Source organism: Tupaia chinensis, unplaced genomic scaffold (assembly GCF_000334495.1).
Source record: "Tupaia chinensis unplaced genomic scaffold, TupChi_1.0 Scaffold000140_1, whole genome shotgun sequence".
Taxonomy (NCBI): Eukaryota; Metazoa; Chordata; class Mammalia; order Scandentia; family Tupaiidae; genus Tupaia; species Tupaia belangeri.
This window is the reverse complement of record NW_006159610.1, coordinates 1,423,473-1,446,197: the sequence shown is the minus strand read 5'-3', so window position 1 is coordinate 1,446,197 and position 22,725 is coordinate 1,423,473. Positions and strand designations below refer to the sequence as shown.

Genomic DNA, 22,725 nt, shown 5'->3' with positions numbered 1-22,725 from the left:
CAGGCACTAAATGGAAAAGCACGAGTATATTAAGAAAAATGAGCTAAGGAGATTTAAATATGTCTATGACTTACCTTTTATAAATTGTTTCTGGCATTGTTTCCTTACAACTTCAATTTTTAACTGCTCCTCAAGCAAAATATTTGTTCAGCTGTCTCATATCATTTTAAGAAAAGTAAAAGCAATAAATAAACAAGTAAATGAATTTTAAAAATTAAAAGTTTCTGAATCAAACTGCTAATACTTTACTCAATCTTTTTCTAATAAATAGATAGATCTGCCCATTCTTCCTCAGTTAAGGCTAAGATTTAGCAAGATGCCACCTACAAATGGCCTGGATCAATCAGAATGATCTCTTTCCCCTTTTAAAGTTCCCACAATATTGTTCTACTGTAAAATAAGGAATATGTCACACGCTGAGAGGTATCTGTGGTTAAACTCAATTCATAATAGTGTCACAAAGACTTAAATATTTTAGAACAACATACTTGAATCTCATTAAAAAACGAAAGGCTCGTAAAGGTCAAAGTTTTTTGACAAAAAATGTAATGTCACAAGATACAAAAAAGTACAAGCTCTCCAGAAGATACTGCCAACAGAGAATGTTTAGAAAGGAGACACTTCCTGCAGACAGCCTAGTGGATTCTTGGAAGTTTTCATTTTACTTTATACCAAGACACAAAGTTGATAGGGAAGTCAAAATATCCTATTCTAAAAATACTCAAATGTCCCCCTACTGCAACAGAAATGATCCTAATCTATGTAGACAAATTTTCTTTTAAATAAGTTATATTGTATGCTTTTTATAAATTTTTATTTTATGAATTATTTATTTTGCTATAAGACACATGTACTTACTAAAGAGAGAGAGAGAGAGAGAGAGAGAGAGAGGTCACCCCCACAGGGGGATGGACACACCACAATTTTTCCTCCTCCATTTTCCTCTTGGGATTTTGGGCATGCAGACACATGTGCCTAGCATATAGTTAAATTATATTTCAAATTGGCTTGAAATTTTACCTTGGGTAAATACATATAAGAAAAGTTCTACAGTTATGCAAATAATTATACCCAAATTAAACTGTTAAATCCATAATGTTTTCTTCAAAAGTGCCTCAGCTAGTTCTAGATTCTTATTTTTTTAAATAATTATTTATTTTTAATTTTTAATTTATTCATTTACTTATTTTTATCTTGCCCAGAGAGAGACAGAGAGAGAGAGAGAGAGAGAGAAAGAAAGCAAGCCACCAGGTCCAGGCCTTGAACCATGGTAGCCATGTGGGAATGTCCAGCACCTTAACCACCACGCCACCTGCTAGTCCCAAGATTCTTATTTTTTGGAAGCAAAACTAAGAGAAAGGCACAGTGAATAGACGAGACCTCCATGAGAACGTGGCCTGTGATATCTCTGGAACCCAGACCTGGTCATATTATGTCCTTTAATCTCTTTTACTTAAAAACAAACAATGACAACAACAACAAAAAATCATTTATTCTAACCCAATAGGAGACCTAAGTTTATGAACAATATCTAATGTGTCCTATTGAAATGCAATTCCAGAGTCAAACAGCCCAAGTGGGGCCATTAGGAAAGAATCCTGACACTTGAGGAGCCTCCTGTGTTGAGTTTGTAATGGAGGCACACACTTGCAGAGTAGGGAAGGAAATAAGAGCTGGGACTTGTGTCTTTCTGCCTAGGCTTGGTCCCAGCCCTCCCATTTATCACAGCCTGATCTTGGACAAGCCACTTCATCTCTCCATGCCTCAGGTTCTTTGGCTATGCAATGGGGATAAGAGCACCTAACCCACAAGAGTTGCTGGGAAGACTAAATTAGATAACACATAGAAAGCACCTATAACAGAGGAGGCATCACTAAGGTTCAATGATTTTAGCTATTCTTACGATTATGTATCTGAATTGAGTGCAACCTGGATAACATACACAGAGATTGCAAAAATGACACCCAGAACACTCACTTAGATAATTAGTTCCCTGTCTTGTTACCCTCAATAATCGTAGAATTCAGAACATTTGATAACTACTATTAACTTCCTTGCATGTAATTCAATACACAAGGACTTAAGATGCATGCTCACTACTATATACAGGAGCAAATAGAAAATAATATTGTTTGCAAGATTCAATACTTGCACAGTGTCAAGCATTAGATGGTAAAATGAATATAAGTGATGCAGGCAAAACCACTAGGAATGCATCAACAATATGATTCCTTATAGCAGCGGTGATGATTTTCCTGGCGTTTGCTGAGAAAATGAATATAAACAGTGTTGATCCATTAAGGGCCGAGCCTGCCAGCATGTTCTCTCAAGTGATTCAATCATGTTTGTTTGGGAGAGACTTTGAACTATCTTAAGGACATCCAAATACCAGGGTTTCTTAGAATATGCTAATATATTTAAATTAGAAAGGGGTTTCCTGATTGCATTAGAAATGCATCCATCTTCTCTTTCTTGTCTTTACAGAGGGCAGAGCACTAGCTTTGTCACAACCAAATACAGACTTCTCCAGGGCGGAGGTGACTAATCATATTTTGAAGAGTAATTGGTTTTTCTCTTCGTAGTTATCCATCATCCACAATATAAAATAATATCTGAAATATGCATATCGCAAGATGTAAATTCCATCCACTCCTAAGTTTGTACACATGTGGATAATTTCCAAGAGCAGTTTTGGTAAACAGCATGTAGGAAACTGAGAAGAAACCAAAAGAAAAAAATAAACAGAAATTTTAGACAAAGTAAGGTCATTTGGAAAAGGTTACATTTTCTTTTTCAGAGAAAGCAGATCATGAGCTACAACTCGTATTTGGAAGAAAAGAAGTCCTTAGTATTGGCATAAACTATTAATGTTCACATGTGATGCTGTAAAGATGTCCGAAGTGTCAACAGAGCCTTCCTTCCCAGTCCAGACTATGAATAAAACCTGCAAACCCTATGATGAATTCCTCGAACATTTACATCTGTAGTGGCTTTTCTTCTAGAGAGAAGGGAAAATATAGGGAAATAACATTTTGACAGCCTTTGTTATGTTCAGTAAGGTGGAAGCATGTTTGCAAACTTCAAACCTGACTGACTCATCGAGCACCTTTTCTGACAGGCGACATTAAACAAACATCTCACAGAGGAGGTTCCCCTAATATGAGCACTTGGGCTTGGGAGGGGAGGAAAGGAGAAGCTTCAGGTGCTGTCACGGCAAATTAATGGTCTACCTTACAGAGTTTATACACTATCATTTTTGATCAAACACAGGCAGCCTGTCAGCTAACATACAGCACTAAACATAGCAAAAGAAGTGACTTTCTCGGTTTCCTCCTCATCTTCATAATGACCTAAACAAGAATTAGTACTCTTTAAACAACTTTGTCACAAAACACATTCAGAAATGCATATTTGGAATTTGTCTGTTTGGATATCAAAAGCAACCCTGAGAAAGAAAACAGGATGCAAATCTATTAGAAGGCAATGACCGAAAGGCAAGTATGAGCATCAAATCTGAGCCATCTACTGTATCTAACCACCACCTAGCAACCAGCTGTCTGCCCACTTTATCCTGGTTTTGATAGTGAGAACTAGATGACATTGCTCTCCATGAACAATTCACATTATTGATTCACTCAACCAATATCTATTGAGGATCTCTTGTGTGTGCAACACCATCTAAGACCTCGGTATGCAAAGCCAATCAAAAATGGTCAATAGTATCAACTTTACAAGGAAGAAAGAGACAAGAGTAAATGCTTGTCATAATTTATATTCTAGGTCCTGCAAAAACACAGAGAAAAAGAAAAGGAACCTCTGAGAGAAGAAGAGGAATAAAAGAGATGTAAGAAGGTTTCCCACAAAAGAGGTTGCTAAGGAATGAGTAGAAATTCACCAGACAAAGCAGGAGGTAAAAGACATAAAGACAGCAAGAAAGCACATACAAAGAAATAGAGGTATGACAGTACTGTGGTTTATAAACTTCAAATAGTTTAGGATAGCCAAACAGACTACAGGAAGCGCACAGAAAAATGTAACAAATGAAGCTAAAAACACAGTTCTTTGGGGTCAGCAAGTAGTGTGGTGGTTGAGGCACTGGATTCCCACGTGGCATCATAGATCGAGTCCCAGTTCAAACGGCTTGAAACTCATGCCAGGAGTGTGTGTGTGCATGCCCAAAATCCCAAAAGGAGAATGAAGAAGGGACCCTGGCATGGTCATCCCCCCTAGAGGGGTGATCTCTCACTTTCCCTCTCACCGTCTGTCTCTTCAGAAAGCATGTGTGTACACTATGGCAAAAACCTTAAGGAAAAAAAAAGATAGCTCTTCCCCAGGGCTAGATGGTGACTTAGCAATAAAATGCAATACTCTCTAAGGCAATCCCACAGGAGAAGGCTACTGGGTCAAGTCTGAAACCTCCTTATGCTTATGCATGCAGGCACCTGTATGCCAGTGATCCAGGTCTGGCTGAAGGCGGGGGGGAGGATAAGAGTATCGGGACCTTGTTAAGGGTGTTCTCTCTCTTTCTCTCACTTGCTCACTGAAGAAGAAATAAATGCATAAACTAACAACAACAAAAAAAAGTTCTTCTACAGTCCTATTTTTCTCAGTAACTAAATAGAAGGTCTTCTGAGGGTCTGAGAGAAGCCACAAAGTGGAAATGGCCTGGATCCTTAAATCACCTTGTGGTACATCCCACTGAGTTCCTTGGAATGGCTCTCTTCCGGCATGAACTCCAAATCTATCACAATGCAGAAAACATGGAATCAGAAGCAGATCCGCAGGTGTAAGTCTTGCCTCCAATACTGTGACACTGAACGAAGAAGTGACAGTGCAGGCCTCATCCCTAAAACAGAATAGTAATCTGCCTTCCTGCAACTATCCCTGGGGGTTGTTAAGAGGACCACATAAGACATTCAGCTTAGAGGTATTTTGCAAATTACTACTTAAATGTCATCCATTAATGTGATTATACCCTTTTTATATTTAAGTGACTGTCAAAATCATAGTAATAAAGTTATTATTGTTTATATTCTATAGATAGTGACCTTATAGGCTAGCATCTCCCTTTTGACTAAGTTTATAGTTAGAAAAGAGCTATGTACTCCTTGTAATAAATTGAGAAAATATAGAAAAGTATAACAAAGAAAATAAAGGTCACAACCTTACATTTATTTCTGATTTAAGTATATAAATATACTTAGAATAAATGAACGGAAAATAAAATAACAGAAAAATGTGACTAAGTTGAAGAATATTTTCCCCCAAATTCAGTTTAAGTACAGTCAATTTGCATTGAATGTTGAAAATGCATCTCAAAAATCAACATGTCAATCAAAACCATGAAAAAAAGACATGAAAATGTAATGAGTTAAGGCTTATAAAGCAGGGGGACCCCCCAGTTTGAGAGAATGGTATTGGTTCCTTTTTAATCTTCAGTGAAATCTTCATTTCAATTTTCTTAAAAGCTTCAAAATAAAAAGGAACTGTAGATTCACTTATATGCATTTCGGAGCATTGATGTACCTCTATCAAACCTGCTCGGCATTTCTAATTTGTTTCTAAAGGATGGATTTAGTGGCCTCTTTTCATACAATTTTCTTTGCTATTCTTAGATACTCTTACATTTAGAATTTTTTCCACCATTTTTCACACAAATGCAAAAAAGCAAAATTAAATAGAATATGCAAACGAGGTATTGATGGCTTCACTGAGCCAACAGCCTGAGCATGGTGGATGGAGTGAGAGAGCTGCGGGTGACTGGTGTGGCACTGCAGCTGACAGGGATCCTAGTGGCCACCTGGAGAGGCTACAGATGTGACTGTACAGAATACAGTATATCCTAGGAATCAGTTAGTAAAAGGAAAGCAAGGTGTAAACAGGCTCAGGACTAATAAAACGAGATTAAAAATACATATCTTTTTATACAAAGTATTAAAATGCAAGATTCCAAAGACAAACTGAAAGAATAGTCGATATCCACCCAGTTGCCTTTGCACTTCTAAAACTGCCCTCACAACTTGCCTATGATGCATTTGTTCATTTACTCAAAACACTTTTACTACCAGTTACAGACCAGGCCATGCTCATTGTAGATCCTGCAGTCAACAAAAGTAAATTCCTGGGGTCAGCCTGTCGAGCGGCAGTAAAATGCGATGTTCTACAAGGTGATTCCACATGGGGAGGTTCCTAGTTCAGGTCCAGCAGACCTCCCAGAGTAGGCAGAGGATACGCATGCCCATCATCTGAGGCTGGGGAGGATCACTGAAACCCTGCAGAGGTAAGGTGCTCACTCGCTCTCTTTTTTTTTTCTCTCTCTCTTCTCTCCTTTTCTCCTCTCTTTCTCTCTCTCTCTCACACTCACTCAGTCATGGCACAAATAAACAAATAAACTTATAAAAAGAGTAAATTCCCTACTCACTAAGATTATGTTAGAGTCTCTCAACTGAACTGCTCCTGTTCAATGCTTTCAATGCTGTTCCTCTACCTGGCTCTTGGTTAATCCAACAGGTCAACCTTCATCCTTCCCTCTGGAACTGAATCTAGTATTTTCAAAAACTAGTTTACATATCGACGTCTGCTTAGGAATGTTGAGTTAAAGTTGCCATCTTTTCTTACAAAAAAACATTTCTTAATTATGGGATAATATAATTTTACCTATTTTCGTGTTGAAATCTCTTTAATTTAACAAAACAGGCAACTTCTGTTAATGCCAAACATGTCACAAGAGTCAATTCATATGAAGTTTAAGCATCAGCAAAACCAGTCTATTTAATGGCAGGCAGAATAGTGGTTACTTCTTAGGGAAGGGTATTATTGACTTGAAAATATGGGCAAGTCTTCTCCCCAGAATAATCTACAGCAATAACCTATACCTTGATTTGGGTCATCACTTACACTTGTAGATACATTTAAAAGTCTATACAAACATATGAATATATATGTAAGTACATACTGGGTCATCAGAAAAGTCATGACGTATTTTTCTATGTTTTCCTATGCAAAAATGTGTCCAGACTTTTCCAAGGACCCAATAGTTAATATATGTTTTCATATATCAATAAAATTTTCAAAATTATTAGCTTGTAAAATGTTTACAGATTCTGACTCACAGAGTCCAAATAAATCAAATAGTTCCATATTCTTTCACTAAAGAGTGATATCTTAGAAACTTTCTGACATTACATTTTTTCTTCTTGCCATTATCAAATACTTTCTCATCTATTTATAATGTATAGCTTACAGGAATAGCGTGTAAAGAACACTCTTTGAGTTAAAAAACAGTAACTGCTGGGGCCAGCAAGTGGTGTGGTGGTCAAGGCACTGGACTCCCACATGGCTGACCATGGTTCCAGTCCCAGACCTGGTGGCTTGAAAAGCAGTCTGGGCGTATGTGCTTATGCACCCAAAATCTCTAGAAGAGAATGGAGGAGGGATGGTGGCCTGGCCATGCCGCCTAGGGAATAATTTCTCACATCCTCTCTCTGTTTCTGGCAACCATGCCCTCTGGGGGATAATTACTTCCTCTCGCTCTCTTTTTGGCAAGCACACATGCCCTGTGACAAAAACCTAGAAAAAATTTTAAGAGTAACTGTCAAATTATTACTGTTCTTCCTCAATTACTGAAAACAAATTGAGGACATCAAAAACTCCAGTATCTACTTCAAGTATAAAATGAAAGACAGACAAATCAAGTATTTCTAAGTTTAAAACTGCTGCTCTTACAAAAAAACAAAAACAAAAACAAAAAACGATAATTTAAAAACTATCTTCCGGAGCTGGTAGGTGGTATGATGGTTAAAGATGCTGGACTCCCACATGGCTGACCATGGTTTGAGTATCGGACCTGGCAGCTTGCTTTCTCACTTTCTCTGTGTCTTTCTCTAGTCAAATTAAAACAAATAATAATAATAAATAAATTTAAATAAAATAATTCTTTAAAATTTTCTTTTTTAAAAATCTATCTTCTTTTGTCATGCTTCCATCTCTATTCATCTTTTCAACTTCCTGTTCTCACTTGTCTTGCTGGAATCAAATAATTATCTTTTCACATATTAAATAACAAAGTCTCCAGAAAATATTATTGCTTAGTTTGGGGATTCATTTTGCTTGCTTGTTTGTTTTTAACTAGAAAACAAGAAAAATTATTATAAATTTTGACTATGAAGTAGAAAAGATTTCACTTGCAATATGACACATTAAAAAATAGTAGGGGGTATTAGTGATCAAATGTTCAAATGACAATAAATGCAAGTAAAAAAGTGGAAAATCACCAAGGAAGAGTCCTTGGTATTGCACAGAAGCTCAGTAACATAGTATGCAAAGCAAAAACAAGAAAACAAAATTTAAAGGCAAGTGTATGTAACGTGGGGGGTGGGTTCCTAAGAAACAAAGGGAATGGTAAAATAATCTTCCAAATTGCACCAAGAAACAAAGTGTAGTCAACACTCAAAGGAATGTAAGTTATTAAAGGCACAGACTGTATTTTTCCTCGAGGTATGCCTGTGTTATTTTTGATACCAAATTACATTATCAATTTAGATCTCAAAATCAGATGGAAATGGGCCTGTGGCTGGACGTAAACATATTTCATTGAATGCTGAATAAGCATATTTTGCCTATTGCAGTCCAAAGATAAATACATGTTGAGAATACATAAAAAGCAGCATACAAAACATTTTTGCATCAAAAAGACTCTTTTCTATTGTTTCTTATGTGTAAGCTTCCTATGATGTTAACTGACAGAGATAAGATTTAACAGATTAAATTTAAGAAAAAGTTATTAACTTTCAGTTAAGCTGAAATGTGAGCTTAAATCCAGTTTAAAAATTACAGCAGTAAAGTCATGATGGTTTTGTAAATACAGTTTTAGTTCCCTAATAGCTTTTATAGCAAAAGAAAGCCAGCTTTCTCTGTGCCTTAAGTCACTGAAAGAGTTGTTATATTCATATGTACCAGTTACTGGCAAAAACAAACAAACAAAAACCAGAGATAGGAGCGAAGAAGGAAAAAGAAAGAAGGTAGAAGAAGCTATATGGTGGGGAGGGGAGAACTCCTCTTCTAAGGGCTCCAGATACAGCCATGGAATGAATTCCCTTCTTACGCCTACATGAGAAAGAAGAAAGTCAGTGCTGAACTGGCACAGAAGACACCTGGAAATCCTCGACCCTGTCAATGATACCGCTAACCTTAAGTTGAAGACTAAAAAATATAATCCAAATGTGCAATATCAGAAAAACAAAATCTATCCAGAGCTTTAAAGTTGCACAGGATATTAGCAAGACTTAAAGTCATTGATCTAAAGAACGCAGGTCCTGATAGGTCAGTTTCCGTTAACTACATCCCGAACTTAGTTGACAGTTTAGCACTTCGGAAGGATACTGTCCTTCCATGCTTTCCTACTGCTGCCGACTTACTCCGGAGAAAATAATCATACAGAGCTGAATCTCTTTAATACTTAACTATACATACAAAGCAACAAAGAACAAAATGAAAATAATAGATCTTTACATATTGGAAAATAGATATAAAATCTTCTGCTTTTCACTAACGTTTCCAATTTCTCTTATCATTTTTTGGAAGAAAGAGCCTATAATTTTTTATTAACTAGATAGATGTGTCTTACTTCTTTTGACATTGTTGCAATATGTCGGTTAAAGCCTTGATTGGGTCTCTATGTCACTCAGTAATATAAAACTGCTGGTTAGTTGTAAGCACTGGTTAAAAAGTCCATCATACGATATACTCGTAAGATCCCTAAGTTAAAAAAAAGAGCTTAGAGTGAAAATATGTATTTAATCTCCAAAAGTTGGCTAATGTGAAGATTAAAAATTATATAAATTCTAAGGCAGTTATTCAAATGTGGCTTTCAAATCTAAATACACCACCACTCAGTGCTTCATAGGTCTTGGAGGTTAGATAGTGGAAAAAATAGCAATATTTTTCATAATTCTGAAGACAGGGGGGAAAAACCATTGTTTCATAAAAATGCAACAAAGTGGCCACATTTCCTCCCATGCATGAATAATGTATGATCCACAGTGTTATTTGCTAGACTATCTAATCACCAACATCTTTCAAAATGTCTATATACGCTTTAGCTCATTAAGAACAATCGTATCTATAAAAATATCACATACCTGTGAACAGCCAGAATAATATTCTGCCAAATATCAATGCACACATCAAACTGATATGTGTGGGCAACTTTTCTGTATTTCTCAAACATAAAAAATATTGTGAAAAGAAATACAGGAGAGTGATTTCAGTTTGTGAAATTCAAGTCTAATCTAAATACACAAGTTTAAAATCTCTTTCAAAACAAACTATACACACACACACATACACACATGAGATATGAAGAAATGATCCAGGGGCTACTATACACTTTCTAAACAAAAGTGAAAAAAAAATCTAACAGAAACAGGGTAGGCGGTTAAAAGAAAGATGTTAAAGCAAATACCTCTTTAACAAAGGTTTCATAAACTTGGGACTTTCATACTTTATGAAAGAATAATAAGCAAAAGTTATTTTATTCAACCACAATCTTTCAATATGGGTTAACAACAGAAAGAAAAAGGAAAAAAGTATCCCAGTTTCCAATAAAAAGCTATTAAAACAAAAATATGATTCTAAGTTACAAGAACAGTATTTTAAGATCCATGTTGTTTTAAAAAGTAAATTTCTAAAATTGCCATTATACTTCCATAACAAACATTTTTGTCACTTATGACAGAGTTAAGAACATACTTTAAAAACTAGCATATGTAGGACCAGCACATGGCATAATGGTTACATCTCTGGATTTCTACGTAGTTGACTGCAGTTCAAGTCCCAGACCCTATGGCTTACAATTCACACTGGGCACATGTACATGCGTGCCCAAAATCCAAGAGGAGAACGAAAGAAAAGGGACTACAGCATGGCCATCCCCCTGAGAGGGATGATTTCTCACTTTCTGTCTCTGGCAAGCACATGCGCCCTATAACAAAAATCTTTCTAAAACAAACAAAAACTACATATGCTGTTTTGGGGTATGAAAGACAGATTAATATATTTCTATATCATTATCAACGACAAACTCATTTCCTTTACATTTTTTTCATTATCAATTTAAAAAACATTCATTTCAAATCAACAGATATTTACTAGACAATCTCATAATGTATTTAGTACTCCTTTTGGCCAATATTCATTGTCTTTTTCACCCATACAGCATACAACTAAACCACTGTTCCATCCCTTCTTTGTGAAAGTAATATTAAGAAAGGATTTGAAAAAGAAAAGACCGTGAAGGGCCAAAATTCAGGATGTTTCAAGAACACAGATTTGAATTTTGGGAGACCTAAAATGGTCTTACCAAATTAATTCTCTCGTGAGTAAGTTTTTAAAAAGTTAAAATGACTTTTTGTGCTAGACCAAGTTGAAACTAGTATATGTAATAGGAAAGTCATTTTCCCAGTATTATTCTCTGTAAACTTGATATATATGTTGGCAAAATTTATTACCAAAAAAAAAAAAATCAACAAAATGAACAAACAAAAACGAAACAGTCCTTCTGCAAAGTAGCCTACTAGATCTTATTATTGGGTTTTTGGAAAAATCATGGTGAACTTTTTCTATGCAAAAATGCATCATGACTTTTTCAACAACCTAGTATTTCTTTGTGAGAAAATAATAATCTATAGTTAGTAACAGTTATTCTTTAGAAACTCTTATATATCTGAAATGCCACAGAGGATGACTCCTTAATGAATCTTGATAGACTAGTGTCCTAACATTTGCCCAGTATGATTGTATAATACTGTTAGAGCAGGTCTTATCAACGGTTCAATTTCCATTTATAGATTTATAATTGTTAAGGAGAGATGAAGGATTTTCATTATGAAGATAGAGTAATGACAATGACTTTACCATTAAAAACAGGGGTTCCTGGGACCAGGAGTTAGCGTAATGGCTATGTCACTGGACTCCCACGTAGTTGACCACGGTTCGAGTCCCGGACCCGGTGGCTTAAACTCACGCCGGGCGGGTGTACATGCGTGCCCAAGATCCCGAGAGGAGAATGGAGGAGAGGGGATTGCGGTGTGGCCATCTCCCCTGGGGGGTGATTTCTCACTCTCTGTCTCTGTCTCTGTCTATCTGGCGAGCGCATGCACCCTATAACATAAATCCTCTCCAAAAAATAAATAAATAAATAAACAAACAACAATAACAAACAGGGGTTCCTGAGAACCTCAAGTCCAGTAAGACAAAGTCTTAGAAAATAATTTCTCCTGACAGCCAGTATTATTAGGTATTGTAAGCCTTCAAAACCTTTGGAAATTCCAGATACAGTCACAAAAGATTCTTTAAAAACTAAAACGTCCTCTTTGTACAAGCAACATGGAGATCATATTTATCTTGACTACTGTGAGCACAAGTTCCTAACCCATAACCTTAAATATGCACTCCTGCAGCACACAACCCTATTCACATGAGTTTTTGCTGTTCCTTGAATGTATTCATCTTCTTTTGGGCTACCAGTTCCTCTGCCTTGGTTATTCTCCCCCGGATATCCATGTGGCTTCCACCCTCATTTCATTTCAAATCTAATCAGATGTCATGTTCTCAGAAAGGCCTTGCCAGTTCACTCCATCTAAAATAGTGCTTCAGCTCTCACTCACTATCACTATCTTATTCCTAACTTTTCTCAGCTGTTCTTTATAAAACTGTCACTACCTGATAATGTTTTCCAAGTGTATTAGTTGTTTTTTTTTAATTTTTAAGTTTATTAATTATTACTATTATTATTTAAATTTAACCAGAGGGAAAGTGAGAAAGCAAGCTGTCAGGTCCGGGACCCAAACTGTGATGGGCCATTTGGGAGTCCAGCACCTTTAACCATCATGCCACCTGCCGGCCCCCCATGTATATTAGTTTACGGAATTATTGTCTGACTTTTCCACTTTCTCACTTTCTGTCTCTGTCTCTGTCTATCTGGCGAGCGCATGCACCCTATAACATAAAACCTCTCCAAAAAATAAATAAATAAATAAACAAACAACAATAACAAACAGGGGTTCCTGAGAACCTCAAGTCCAGTAAGACAAAGTCTTAGAAAATAATTTCTCCTGACAGCCAGTATTATTAGGTATTGTAAGCCTTCAAAACCTTTGGAAATTCCAGATACAGTCACAAAAGATTCTTTAAAAACTAAAACGTCCTCTTTGTACAAGCAACATGGAGATCATATTTATCTTGACTACTGTGAGCACAAGTTCCTAACCCATAACCTTAAATATGCACTCCTGCAGCACACAACCCTATTCACATGAGTTTTTGCTGTTCCTTGAATGTATTCATCTTCTTTTGGGCTACCAGTTCCTCTGCCTTGGTTATTCTCCCCCGGATATCCATGTGGCTTCCACCCTCATTTCATTTCAAATCTAATCAGATGTCATGTTCTCAGAAAGGCCTTGCCAGTTCACTCCATCTAAAATAGTGCTTCAGCTCTCACTCACTATCACTATCTTATTCCTAACTTTTCTCAGCTGTTCTTTATAAAACTGTCACTACCTGATAATGTTTTCCAAGTGTATTAGTTGTTTTTTTTTAATTTTTAAGTTTATTAATTATTACTATTATTATTTAAATAGGGATAGAGGGAAAGTGAGAAAGCAAGCTGTCAGGTCCGGGACCCAAACTGTGATGGGCCATTTGGGAGTCCAGCACCTTTAACCATCATGCCACCTGCCGGCCCCCCATGTATATTAGTTTACGGAATTATTGTCTGACTTTTCCACTACACTGAATTCTACCAGGGCAAAGACTTATTGATTGCTGGATGAAGAGGATTTAGTATAAAGTAAATACCCAATAAATTTTGCTAAACAGATAAATAATGTCATAAACTTTCTTTTGCTTAATTATAATGACAAATTTTATATGCTCTTTATCTGGAAGTATTGGTAATGCAATATTACAAGAACTATAAAAAATGAAACAACAAGGATAAAATAAAAATGTAAATCACAGCTGTGAATTATTTCAGAATATCATTTTTATAAACAGAAATTACTACATAACTGGAATAATCACTTCTGGATCCTTCCATTGCTTCCAGTTTAGTTTCAGCTATTTCCTGTCCTCCTAAGTTCAAGCAGCTCTTAAAAAACATAGGCAATTCGGGACCAGCAGATGGCATAATGGTTACATTGCTGGACTCCCACATGGCCGACTGCGATTCAAGTCTCAAACCAGAGGCTTAAGACTCAGGCCAGCTACACGTGTGTGTTTGCCCAAAATAACAGGAGGAGAACAGATTGAGGTGTGGCCATCACCGATGAGGGGTGATTTCTCACCTTCTCCATCACTGCCTCTCTCTCTCCCTCTGGTGAGTACATGTACCATATGGCAAAAATCAAATTACTTAATTAATTAATTTTAAAAATGAGAACATGCTCACTCCTCTCCACCCCACTCCTCACTCTCAGTAGTCCAGCCTCTCTATCATGCAGTAAACAAAGGCTCTTTCCACTGAAATGAGGCCTGACATGCTAACAGAATGATTAATTAAATCATTTACTACATTAATTTTCAAGTTTGTTCTTAGTATGAAATTCAGCGACTTTGCGCCACAGGAGGTAATTAATGTTTAGGGAACCAGCAGTTAGCGTAATGGCTATGTCGCTGGACTCCCACGTAATTGACCGCGGTTCGCGTCTCGGACCCGGTGGCTTAAATCTCACACCGGGCGCGTGTGCGTGCGTGCCCAAGATCCCGAGAGGAGAATGGAGGAGAAGGGATTCTCTATCATGCAGTAAACAAAGGCTCTTTCCCCTGAAATGAGGCCTGACATGCTAACAGAATGATTAATTAAATCATTTACTACATTAATTTTCAAGTTTGTTCTTAGTATGAAATTCAACGACTTTGCACCACAGGAGGTAATTAATGTTTAAACAAGGTTATAAGGGTGGGGCCCTGATCCATCAAAACTTGTATACTTGTAAGAAGAGGAAGATACACTAGAAAATTCTCTCTTCAGTGCATGGAGAAAAGGCCATGTAAGGACACAGCAAGGAAGTTTCCTGGGGCTCAGCATGGCCTCCTTCTTTACTCATGTCCCAGAAAGGAGGAACTGAAGTTGTATCTAAAGCAGGATGGGCTACATTAAATCCCATCACCCCTTTTAGTCTCTTAGAGCTTTTTTTTAAAAAAAAAAATAATGATACAGTATATGTGAACACATGAGAGAGAGAGAATGAATAAGAGAGAGAGAGAGAAAAGCACCTGCCACAGGGCTCAAAGCCCCATTTCCTCCCCCTAACCTACCACGATCCTGGTGCATTTTCAGGCTGACCGGGTCAAGGATTCAAACTGTAGCTGGCACGTAGCTTCCAGCTGTACAGTCTGGTAGTCCTACAGATTGTGCCACAGAGGCTGGTACCTGCACCTGTTTTTGATGACAGTACCTGTATAACCAGGAGCCTGCAGGTGTGAGGTGGTGGGCCTAACAGAAAGGACACGTCTTTGTCTTCATTTAGCAAAAGCCTCAAGGTGCCTTACTGGTACATGTGCACGCAGTGGGTTATTTTCTGAATCTTTAAGTTAGATGCTAGAAGTGTTTCAATTTTTAAGAAATAACTTCCGTTTTCACCCATGTTTTGCTCTATGAAGAAACTGTACTAACACAGCTAAGACACAATATGTTATCTACTTTTAAGTTTTCTGAGAATAAGGAGTGAAAAAGAATAGAAAAACAAAGGGAAAAATTAATTTTCACCTCCTTCCCAAAAGATCCAAAAGCAGTGACCACAAAGTAATTTGTCTCTGTGTCTCTGGCAAGTATACATGCTCTATAGCAAAAACCTCTCTCTCTAAAAAAATAAAAAAAAAAAAGAAAGAAAGAAAGAATTACTATGATGTGGGGCCAGAAGGTGGTATAGTGGTTAAGGCACTGGACTTTTATGTGGCCCACCATGGTCCTTGTCCCAAACCGGTGGCTTAAAATTCACCCCACGCACATGTGCACATGTGCTCAAAATCCCAAGAGAAGACTAGATGAGAAGGGATTGTGGCATGGCCATCGACCCTAGGGGATGATTTCTCACTTTCTCTGTCTCTCTCTGGTGAGCATACATGTCCTGTAGCAAAAATCTCTCTAAAAGAAATAATAATAAAATAATTACCATGATGCAATTATTCCGAAATAATAATTTTGGAAGGAAATCTAAATGCATGCCTGACATACACAGAAGAAGGAAAATATGCCACTCAAATTTCAACATTAACATAGTTTCCTTCTGTTCCCTAAATTAAATGCTCATAAAATAAATTCCATTTATCAGAATGAATCAATGTATTTCTCTAGAAGATTTCCAGAGATTACCATGATGCAATTATTCCAAAATAATAATTTTGGAAGGAAATCTAAATGCATGCCTGACATACACAGAAGAAGGAAAATATGCCACTCAAATTTCAACATTAACATAGTTTCCTTCTGTTCCCTAAATTAAATGCTCATAAAATAAATTCCATTTATCAGAATGAATCAATGTATTTCTCTAGAAGATTTCCAGAGAAAGCCAAAAACAATAAACACGTCGGTGGGGGGAAAAGGATATTAGTCATAGCATTTAGGGAAAGTATTGCAGAATGTATCCGAGCATGGCTAGAAACTTATTTGCTTCAACACATTTTTCTTCCCTTAGACCTATAGGCAAAAACAACTGATTAGATGACCTTTTACTATCAAAGCACTCATTAAGGCTTTAATTGCACACAAAATCTGGGAAGGCTACAAGTAAATAAGCAAGTTAAACTTTACCCCATCTTTCTAGAAATTCATTCTCTAAGTGACAAGCTTGACCAAAACAGAAAGCACTGAGAAAAGGCGTTAAATAATCCAGGGAAAGGGGCCAGCAGAGTTAATGGTGAACAAACAGTGAGCAAATTATAAATCAGTACATTCGCCTCCAACAGCCTGAGAGATTTCCTAGCAATAAGACCGCTGTGTGATTATGAAGACAGTACAAAAACACATTTGCAAGATTACCAGAATTGACAACCTTATACAATAATTTTATGAGGACAGCATTAAAAAAAAAAAAAAAAAAAAAAAAAAAACTGAGAATGTATAAAAGTACAAAAGTATAACAAGAACGTGTTCTGTGGTATTCTTAGAAAAGTGGTTCTATTTTTCAAATCATAAAACCTTCTAGGTTTAAAATAATGCACTGCCAACTGAATGAAAATAATGTTTTTAATAAATAAAAGCTAGAAAGTCATCTGCAAAATTTCAGGAAGACAGAGTGCCAGTGATACTACACGTCGGAGAAAAATAGCAAAGAAGAATGAGAGACCTATACACTTGAAAGAGTTTCTCCCTTCCAGTGACAAGATATTTGAGTTCACTAAGAAACAGTGCAAATAAAACGGCACGATGTATAAATAGATGTTGACTTGGGATAAAAGTAAGTTCCTTTTGAACTTACTTTTGGAATATGATGTAAGTTACAAAGAATACGTATCATAATCAATTTGAAAAGAGTTTGACAAATTGGCATGAAAATAACATGAGTCACTTGATACAAGCAGAAACATACTGGAGAATAGATTAGGAGAGGGGAGAGGACTGGGAAACAGGATATGTGTTATCTCAATAATGTCAAACTGGTTTCTAGAGAAGTTCTACCAATTTACATCCTCCTACAAGGTTTAAGAGATCCCATTGATCTACAACTTCTTTAATATTTGGTGTTTTCAAGTTTTTTTTTTTTTTTATTGTTGTCCTCATACACCTACCAAGAGAGTACATTGTAGGCAAGGATATGATCTTATTTTTTATTTCCCTAGGACCTGGCATATACTCAGAGTTCAATAAATAATCAGTTAGTAAAATGGAAGTGAAGATGCCCAGACTTGAACAAAGATATATTATTGTGGTTTTCCTTTTTAATTTCAAATTCTGTCCTTCTTTTCATCTTTCCATCCTATACACTGCCATATATAATATGCAATTGCATTGCCTTTGAACTAGCAATGGAATAAAAGCAATGAGCATGGCAAAGGATGGAGAATCTTTTTATTTAAATAATCTCATAAAAATAAGACTATTTCTGAATGAGCATTTACATCTAAGTTGGAAAATAGCAAACAAGCATTATAAATATTTGATAAACATGTCTTGAGTGTGAGTAAATGAAGGACTAAATGAGAACAGTTTTAAATGATAATAGTAACAATGAAATATATGAATATGCTAATATGGACTGATTCTTCTAATTCCAAAATAAACTTCTAAACTTAAAAAACAATAAATTATAGAATAATTAACACTTAGCAATCCCCGAAGTGTAAAAATCTAAAATAAAAATATATACGCTACCAAAAGACCTCAGCCATTTGAAGTCCCACAAGCCCATTATTAGTTTTCAACTGAGACTCTATAATGGGTTTAAGAAGCAAAATTGCAATTTGAGCCAACAGCTAATTTAAAGTGTATAAGGTCATGCGCTTATGAAGGAATAATTTACCTTACATTCCACATAATATTCTTGTGACTTCCATTAAAAGAACCACAGATAAACAAAGAATGGTAAACTATTTATATTATGCAAAAAAACTTTCTTCAGTTCTAATCAATAATTAATTAAATTTCTGAATGAAAGTAAAGCCCAAACAAGTGAGTAAAACAGGGGGGTATTATCTAGCCATAAAACAGCTCTCTAGCAAAGTAGAATGAATAGAACACTAAAAATTACTATCAAGAACTGTAATACATTATACTTTGTTGGTCTTCTATAAAAAGTGCATTTGGGGACCAGCAGTTAGCATAATGGTTATGTCACTGGACTCCCACGTAGCTGACCGCGGTTCGAGTTTCAGACCTAATGGCTTGACTCACGCCTGGCACGTGTGCGTGCATGCCCAAGATCCCAGGAGGAGAATGGAGGAGAGGGGACGGTGGCATGGCCATCACCCCTAGGGAGGATGATTTCTCACTTTTAGTCTCTCTATCCCTCTCTGTCTTTTTGGCTAGCAGATATGCCCTATAGCAAAAATCCTCTCCAAAAAAAGTGCATTAAGTGTGAAATAAGTACTAAGATACATGTTTGTGTGAGTGTGTCTTATATGTTTATTATATTTGTTCGTATATTTCATTTAGCTAACTATACATTAAAAAAGGAAAATCTTACATAAGAAATGCTTGAAAAATTGTTATTGACAACACTGCCAAAAATCTTCTAAAAGGTTTCCTCCACACTTGGGAACAAATGGAAGAATAATTCCATTTATCCAAGCTATAGCATAAATTAGTAGTAAATTATGGTGTTAAATGTAGATTAGAAGATGCCTATAATGATTAGGGTATTTTCCCATTTTCCTAACAATTAGTAACACTAACTAAATAAAAATCAATTGTAATTGGAAGAGAAAGTGAATACTAAACTAATTATCATAGTCAGTTGATACTTACAAGCAACATTATTTAATCTAGAAATTCTATATAATTCTATATTATATATGTCAACTAAACCTATTGAGAAGAAGTCTTTTAAATCTTTTTATTAATTTCATGATTCTTAAATTAAATAAATTTCCTTGCTGGAAATATTTGCTGAAACAGATTTCTTAAATGTTAATGACATCTCTAAAATATTGTTATTGGATGGAAGTTAGATTTTAGTTTTTTTCTTTTCTTTTTTGTTTTTGTGGAGAGGTTTTTGCTATAGGATGTATGCGCTCACCAGAAAGACAGAGACAGAGAGATAGAAAATGAGAAGTCACCCCTCCATGGGGGATGGCCACATCACAATCCCTTCTCCTCCATTCTCCTCTCGGGATCTGGGCATGCATGCACATGTGCCCAGTGTGAGTTTAAGCCACTGGGTCTGGGACTCGAACTGTGGTCGACTACATGGGAGTCCAGTGACATAGTCATTATACCATCTGCTGGTCCCTGATTTTAGTTTCTTAATATCTATATTTGTATTTTTGCATTAAAATCAACCAGGGAAAGTAATCTAATACAATTCCAAACATTGATTACTTAAGAGATTTGAATTTAACTAGTTCTAACGGTTTCAATTTAGTCTTTATTAATGAGAAGGTAGGAAAATTCTAGTAATAAATTGCTTATGTTTTGGAAGACTACATGCAGTATTATCTCCAGCCAATACTGTAACATTTATTTAACTGATATTCCAAATACCTCAAATATCATGAGTTACTAGAGAAAGTTAAAGTGATATTCTGAGGTAGCTAGCTTTTAGTAAATCCAGGAGTTTTTCATCTATACATAAAAATGAACAAAATATATACTGATTATCTACAGAGCAAGCTAATAGTACATTAGGTATACAATCTAAAAAGCACCATTTTTGCTGTGGTCAAAAAAAAACACTAACCATTAAATTTACTATCAATCTTCAAAATATATGTATAGTACAATGATGTTAGCTATATTACATTATGTAATACCTATAGAATTGTATCATGTGGCAAAACCGAAACTCTGACTCCACTGAACAATAACCACCCTTTTTTCTCCTCCCCAAAAGTACCTTTCAAAAGATATTTAGGGCTTAGAATTTTTCTTAATGGAAGTAACATCGATTATTACTTTCCTACATTCACAGCATCACAATAAACATATCATGGATTTCAGTGTAGTCACCAACAAGTTCTCTTTCAATATATAAAACCATGTATCTGCTTGATAGCGTCTCTCTCAGTCTTTGTAAAACGTACTTGCCCAGAGACCTGTCAACTCTCAGATACCTGGAGTCTTTAGTGTGAATAAGGGAGACAGGTTATGGGTTAGCAATTTTCTCTTGTGAAGGACCAGAAAGTGAACATTTCAGGCTTTGTAGGCCATATGGTTCTGTGGCACCAATTCAACTCTGCAAATGCACACAAAAGCAGCTATGGGCAGCACGTAAACAGAGCAGCACGACTGTGGTCAATAAAAATGTATTTACAGAAACAGGTGGCAGGCTACATTCATCCACTGGGCCACTCACTGGCTGCCAATGCATGTGACAGACCAGGAGAGAAAAGGAGAGAAAGAGAGAAAAAGGGGAGAGAGAGGGGCAGGGACAGGGAGCGCGAAAGAAAGAAAATCAAATAAAAGTATTTAGGAGCTAATACTCTTGAGAATAAGTAACTACTTAGTGGGGCTGATATTACTTGTTTTATCGACTATCTTGTACAGTGAGGCTCTAGAAGATGGAACTTTTTCTTTTTTTTAACGACTTGTTCAATGCCAACTAAACTACTGGCATTCAGTACATCAGCATAAATAATGAAAATATTGATTCTCTAAGTACACCATAGGACTTGACTTACCTTAGTAATGGATGGAATATGACAGTAATGTTTCTGGCTCCAGGTTTGCAGACAAATTTTGTTCCCCCGCCTTCAATTAAGTTGTCATCAGGACCTCCTTTGAGAAAAAATAAAAAAAGAGAGTTAGCTCAGAGGAACTTTCACAAATAAATGAACCAAGTCTAACAGATGAGACACCACTGTTAAAAGTAGAGCTGTCTTTGAAAAGTGACCTTCACCATCTACAAGACTATTTTGTATGACTTGATCTAGACTTCATTACTTGAATAAAGCATAGATCAGAATGTTTGTTCTGAAGTGAAAACATGAAAGCGTATTAAAAGTAAATGGCATATTTATAACAACAGCACAAGATTAAAACTCAGTTAAGGTTAATATTTTGATCTCTAGTCACCAGTGTCTACTGTGAACAATACAGCACCTGAAACTTGCAACCTTTTTTTAAGAGAGATTTTTCCTACAGGGCGCATGCACTCACCAGAGAGACAGACAGAAAGTGAGAAATCACCCCCCTAGGGGGATGGTCACCCTGTAACCCCTTTTCTTCCATTCTCCTCTCAGGATTTTGGGCATTATGCACATGTGCCTAGAGTGAGTTTCAAGCTGTAAGCATTATGCCCCCTGCTGGTCCCATGGCACCAGAAACTTTCAAGGAGAGGAGGAAATGCCATTTAAAGTTGTCCTGGATTGTAAAGGTTCAAACAGAAACTCATATAAAACTGACTGTATTTCATTGAACCTAAGACCCCACTGATTGCAAAATATGCTAGTATTTTGTGTACTACTAAGAAAAAAAGTCTTGCGAACTATACAATCCTGTCTTAGGATCTTTTTATTTTTCATTGAAAAACTCCTGAGATTAGCAGATGGTATAATAGTTACATTGCTGGACTCCGACATAGTTGACCATGGTTCAAGTTCTGGACCTGGTGGCTTAAAATTCAAGCCAGGTGAGTGTGCCAGTGTGCCCAAAATCCAAAGAGGAAAATGGAGGATAAGGGATCGCAGTGTGCCTATCCCCACTAGGGGATGATTTCTCACTTTCTGTCTCTTTTTCTCTCCGGTGAGCTCACACATTCTATAGCAAAAAAATCTCTCTTATTGAAAGCAAAAACAACTCCTTTAGCTTTTAAAACAAATAGATATTTACTACGAATCTCTCATGCACAAGCAATAAAGAAATATAAGAAAAGTAAATTGGTTAATGTATTAAAACTGCACAGTGTTCAAAGTACAGTTCTTCTGAATGATCCTAATTTAGAATTGTCAATGTCCAGGGCTGGCAGGTTGCATGGTGGATAAAAGCGCTGGACTCCCACATGGCTGACCATGGTTCAAGTCCCAAACCTGGAGGAGAGCTCCACATGGCGTCCAGTATTTTATTCCATG

General features: G+C 36.4%; 1 protein-coding gene across 1 annotated transcript in view; it reads right to left on the bottom strand.

The window, feature by feature from the left end:
• The window catches only part of EXOC4 (exocyst complex component 4), a 923,760-nt gene that overhangs the window by 486,034 nt on the left and 415,001 nt on the right, over positions 1-22,725 (bottom strand). Inside the window, exon 10 of the mRNA XM_006144991.1 lies at positions 21,337-21,433. Coding sequence (XP_006145053.1) covers positions 21,337-21,433 — 97 coding nt within the window. The remainder of the gene's footprint in view (positions 1-21,336; positions 21,434-22,725) is intronic.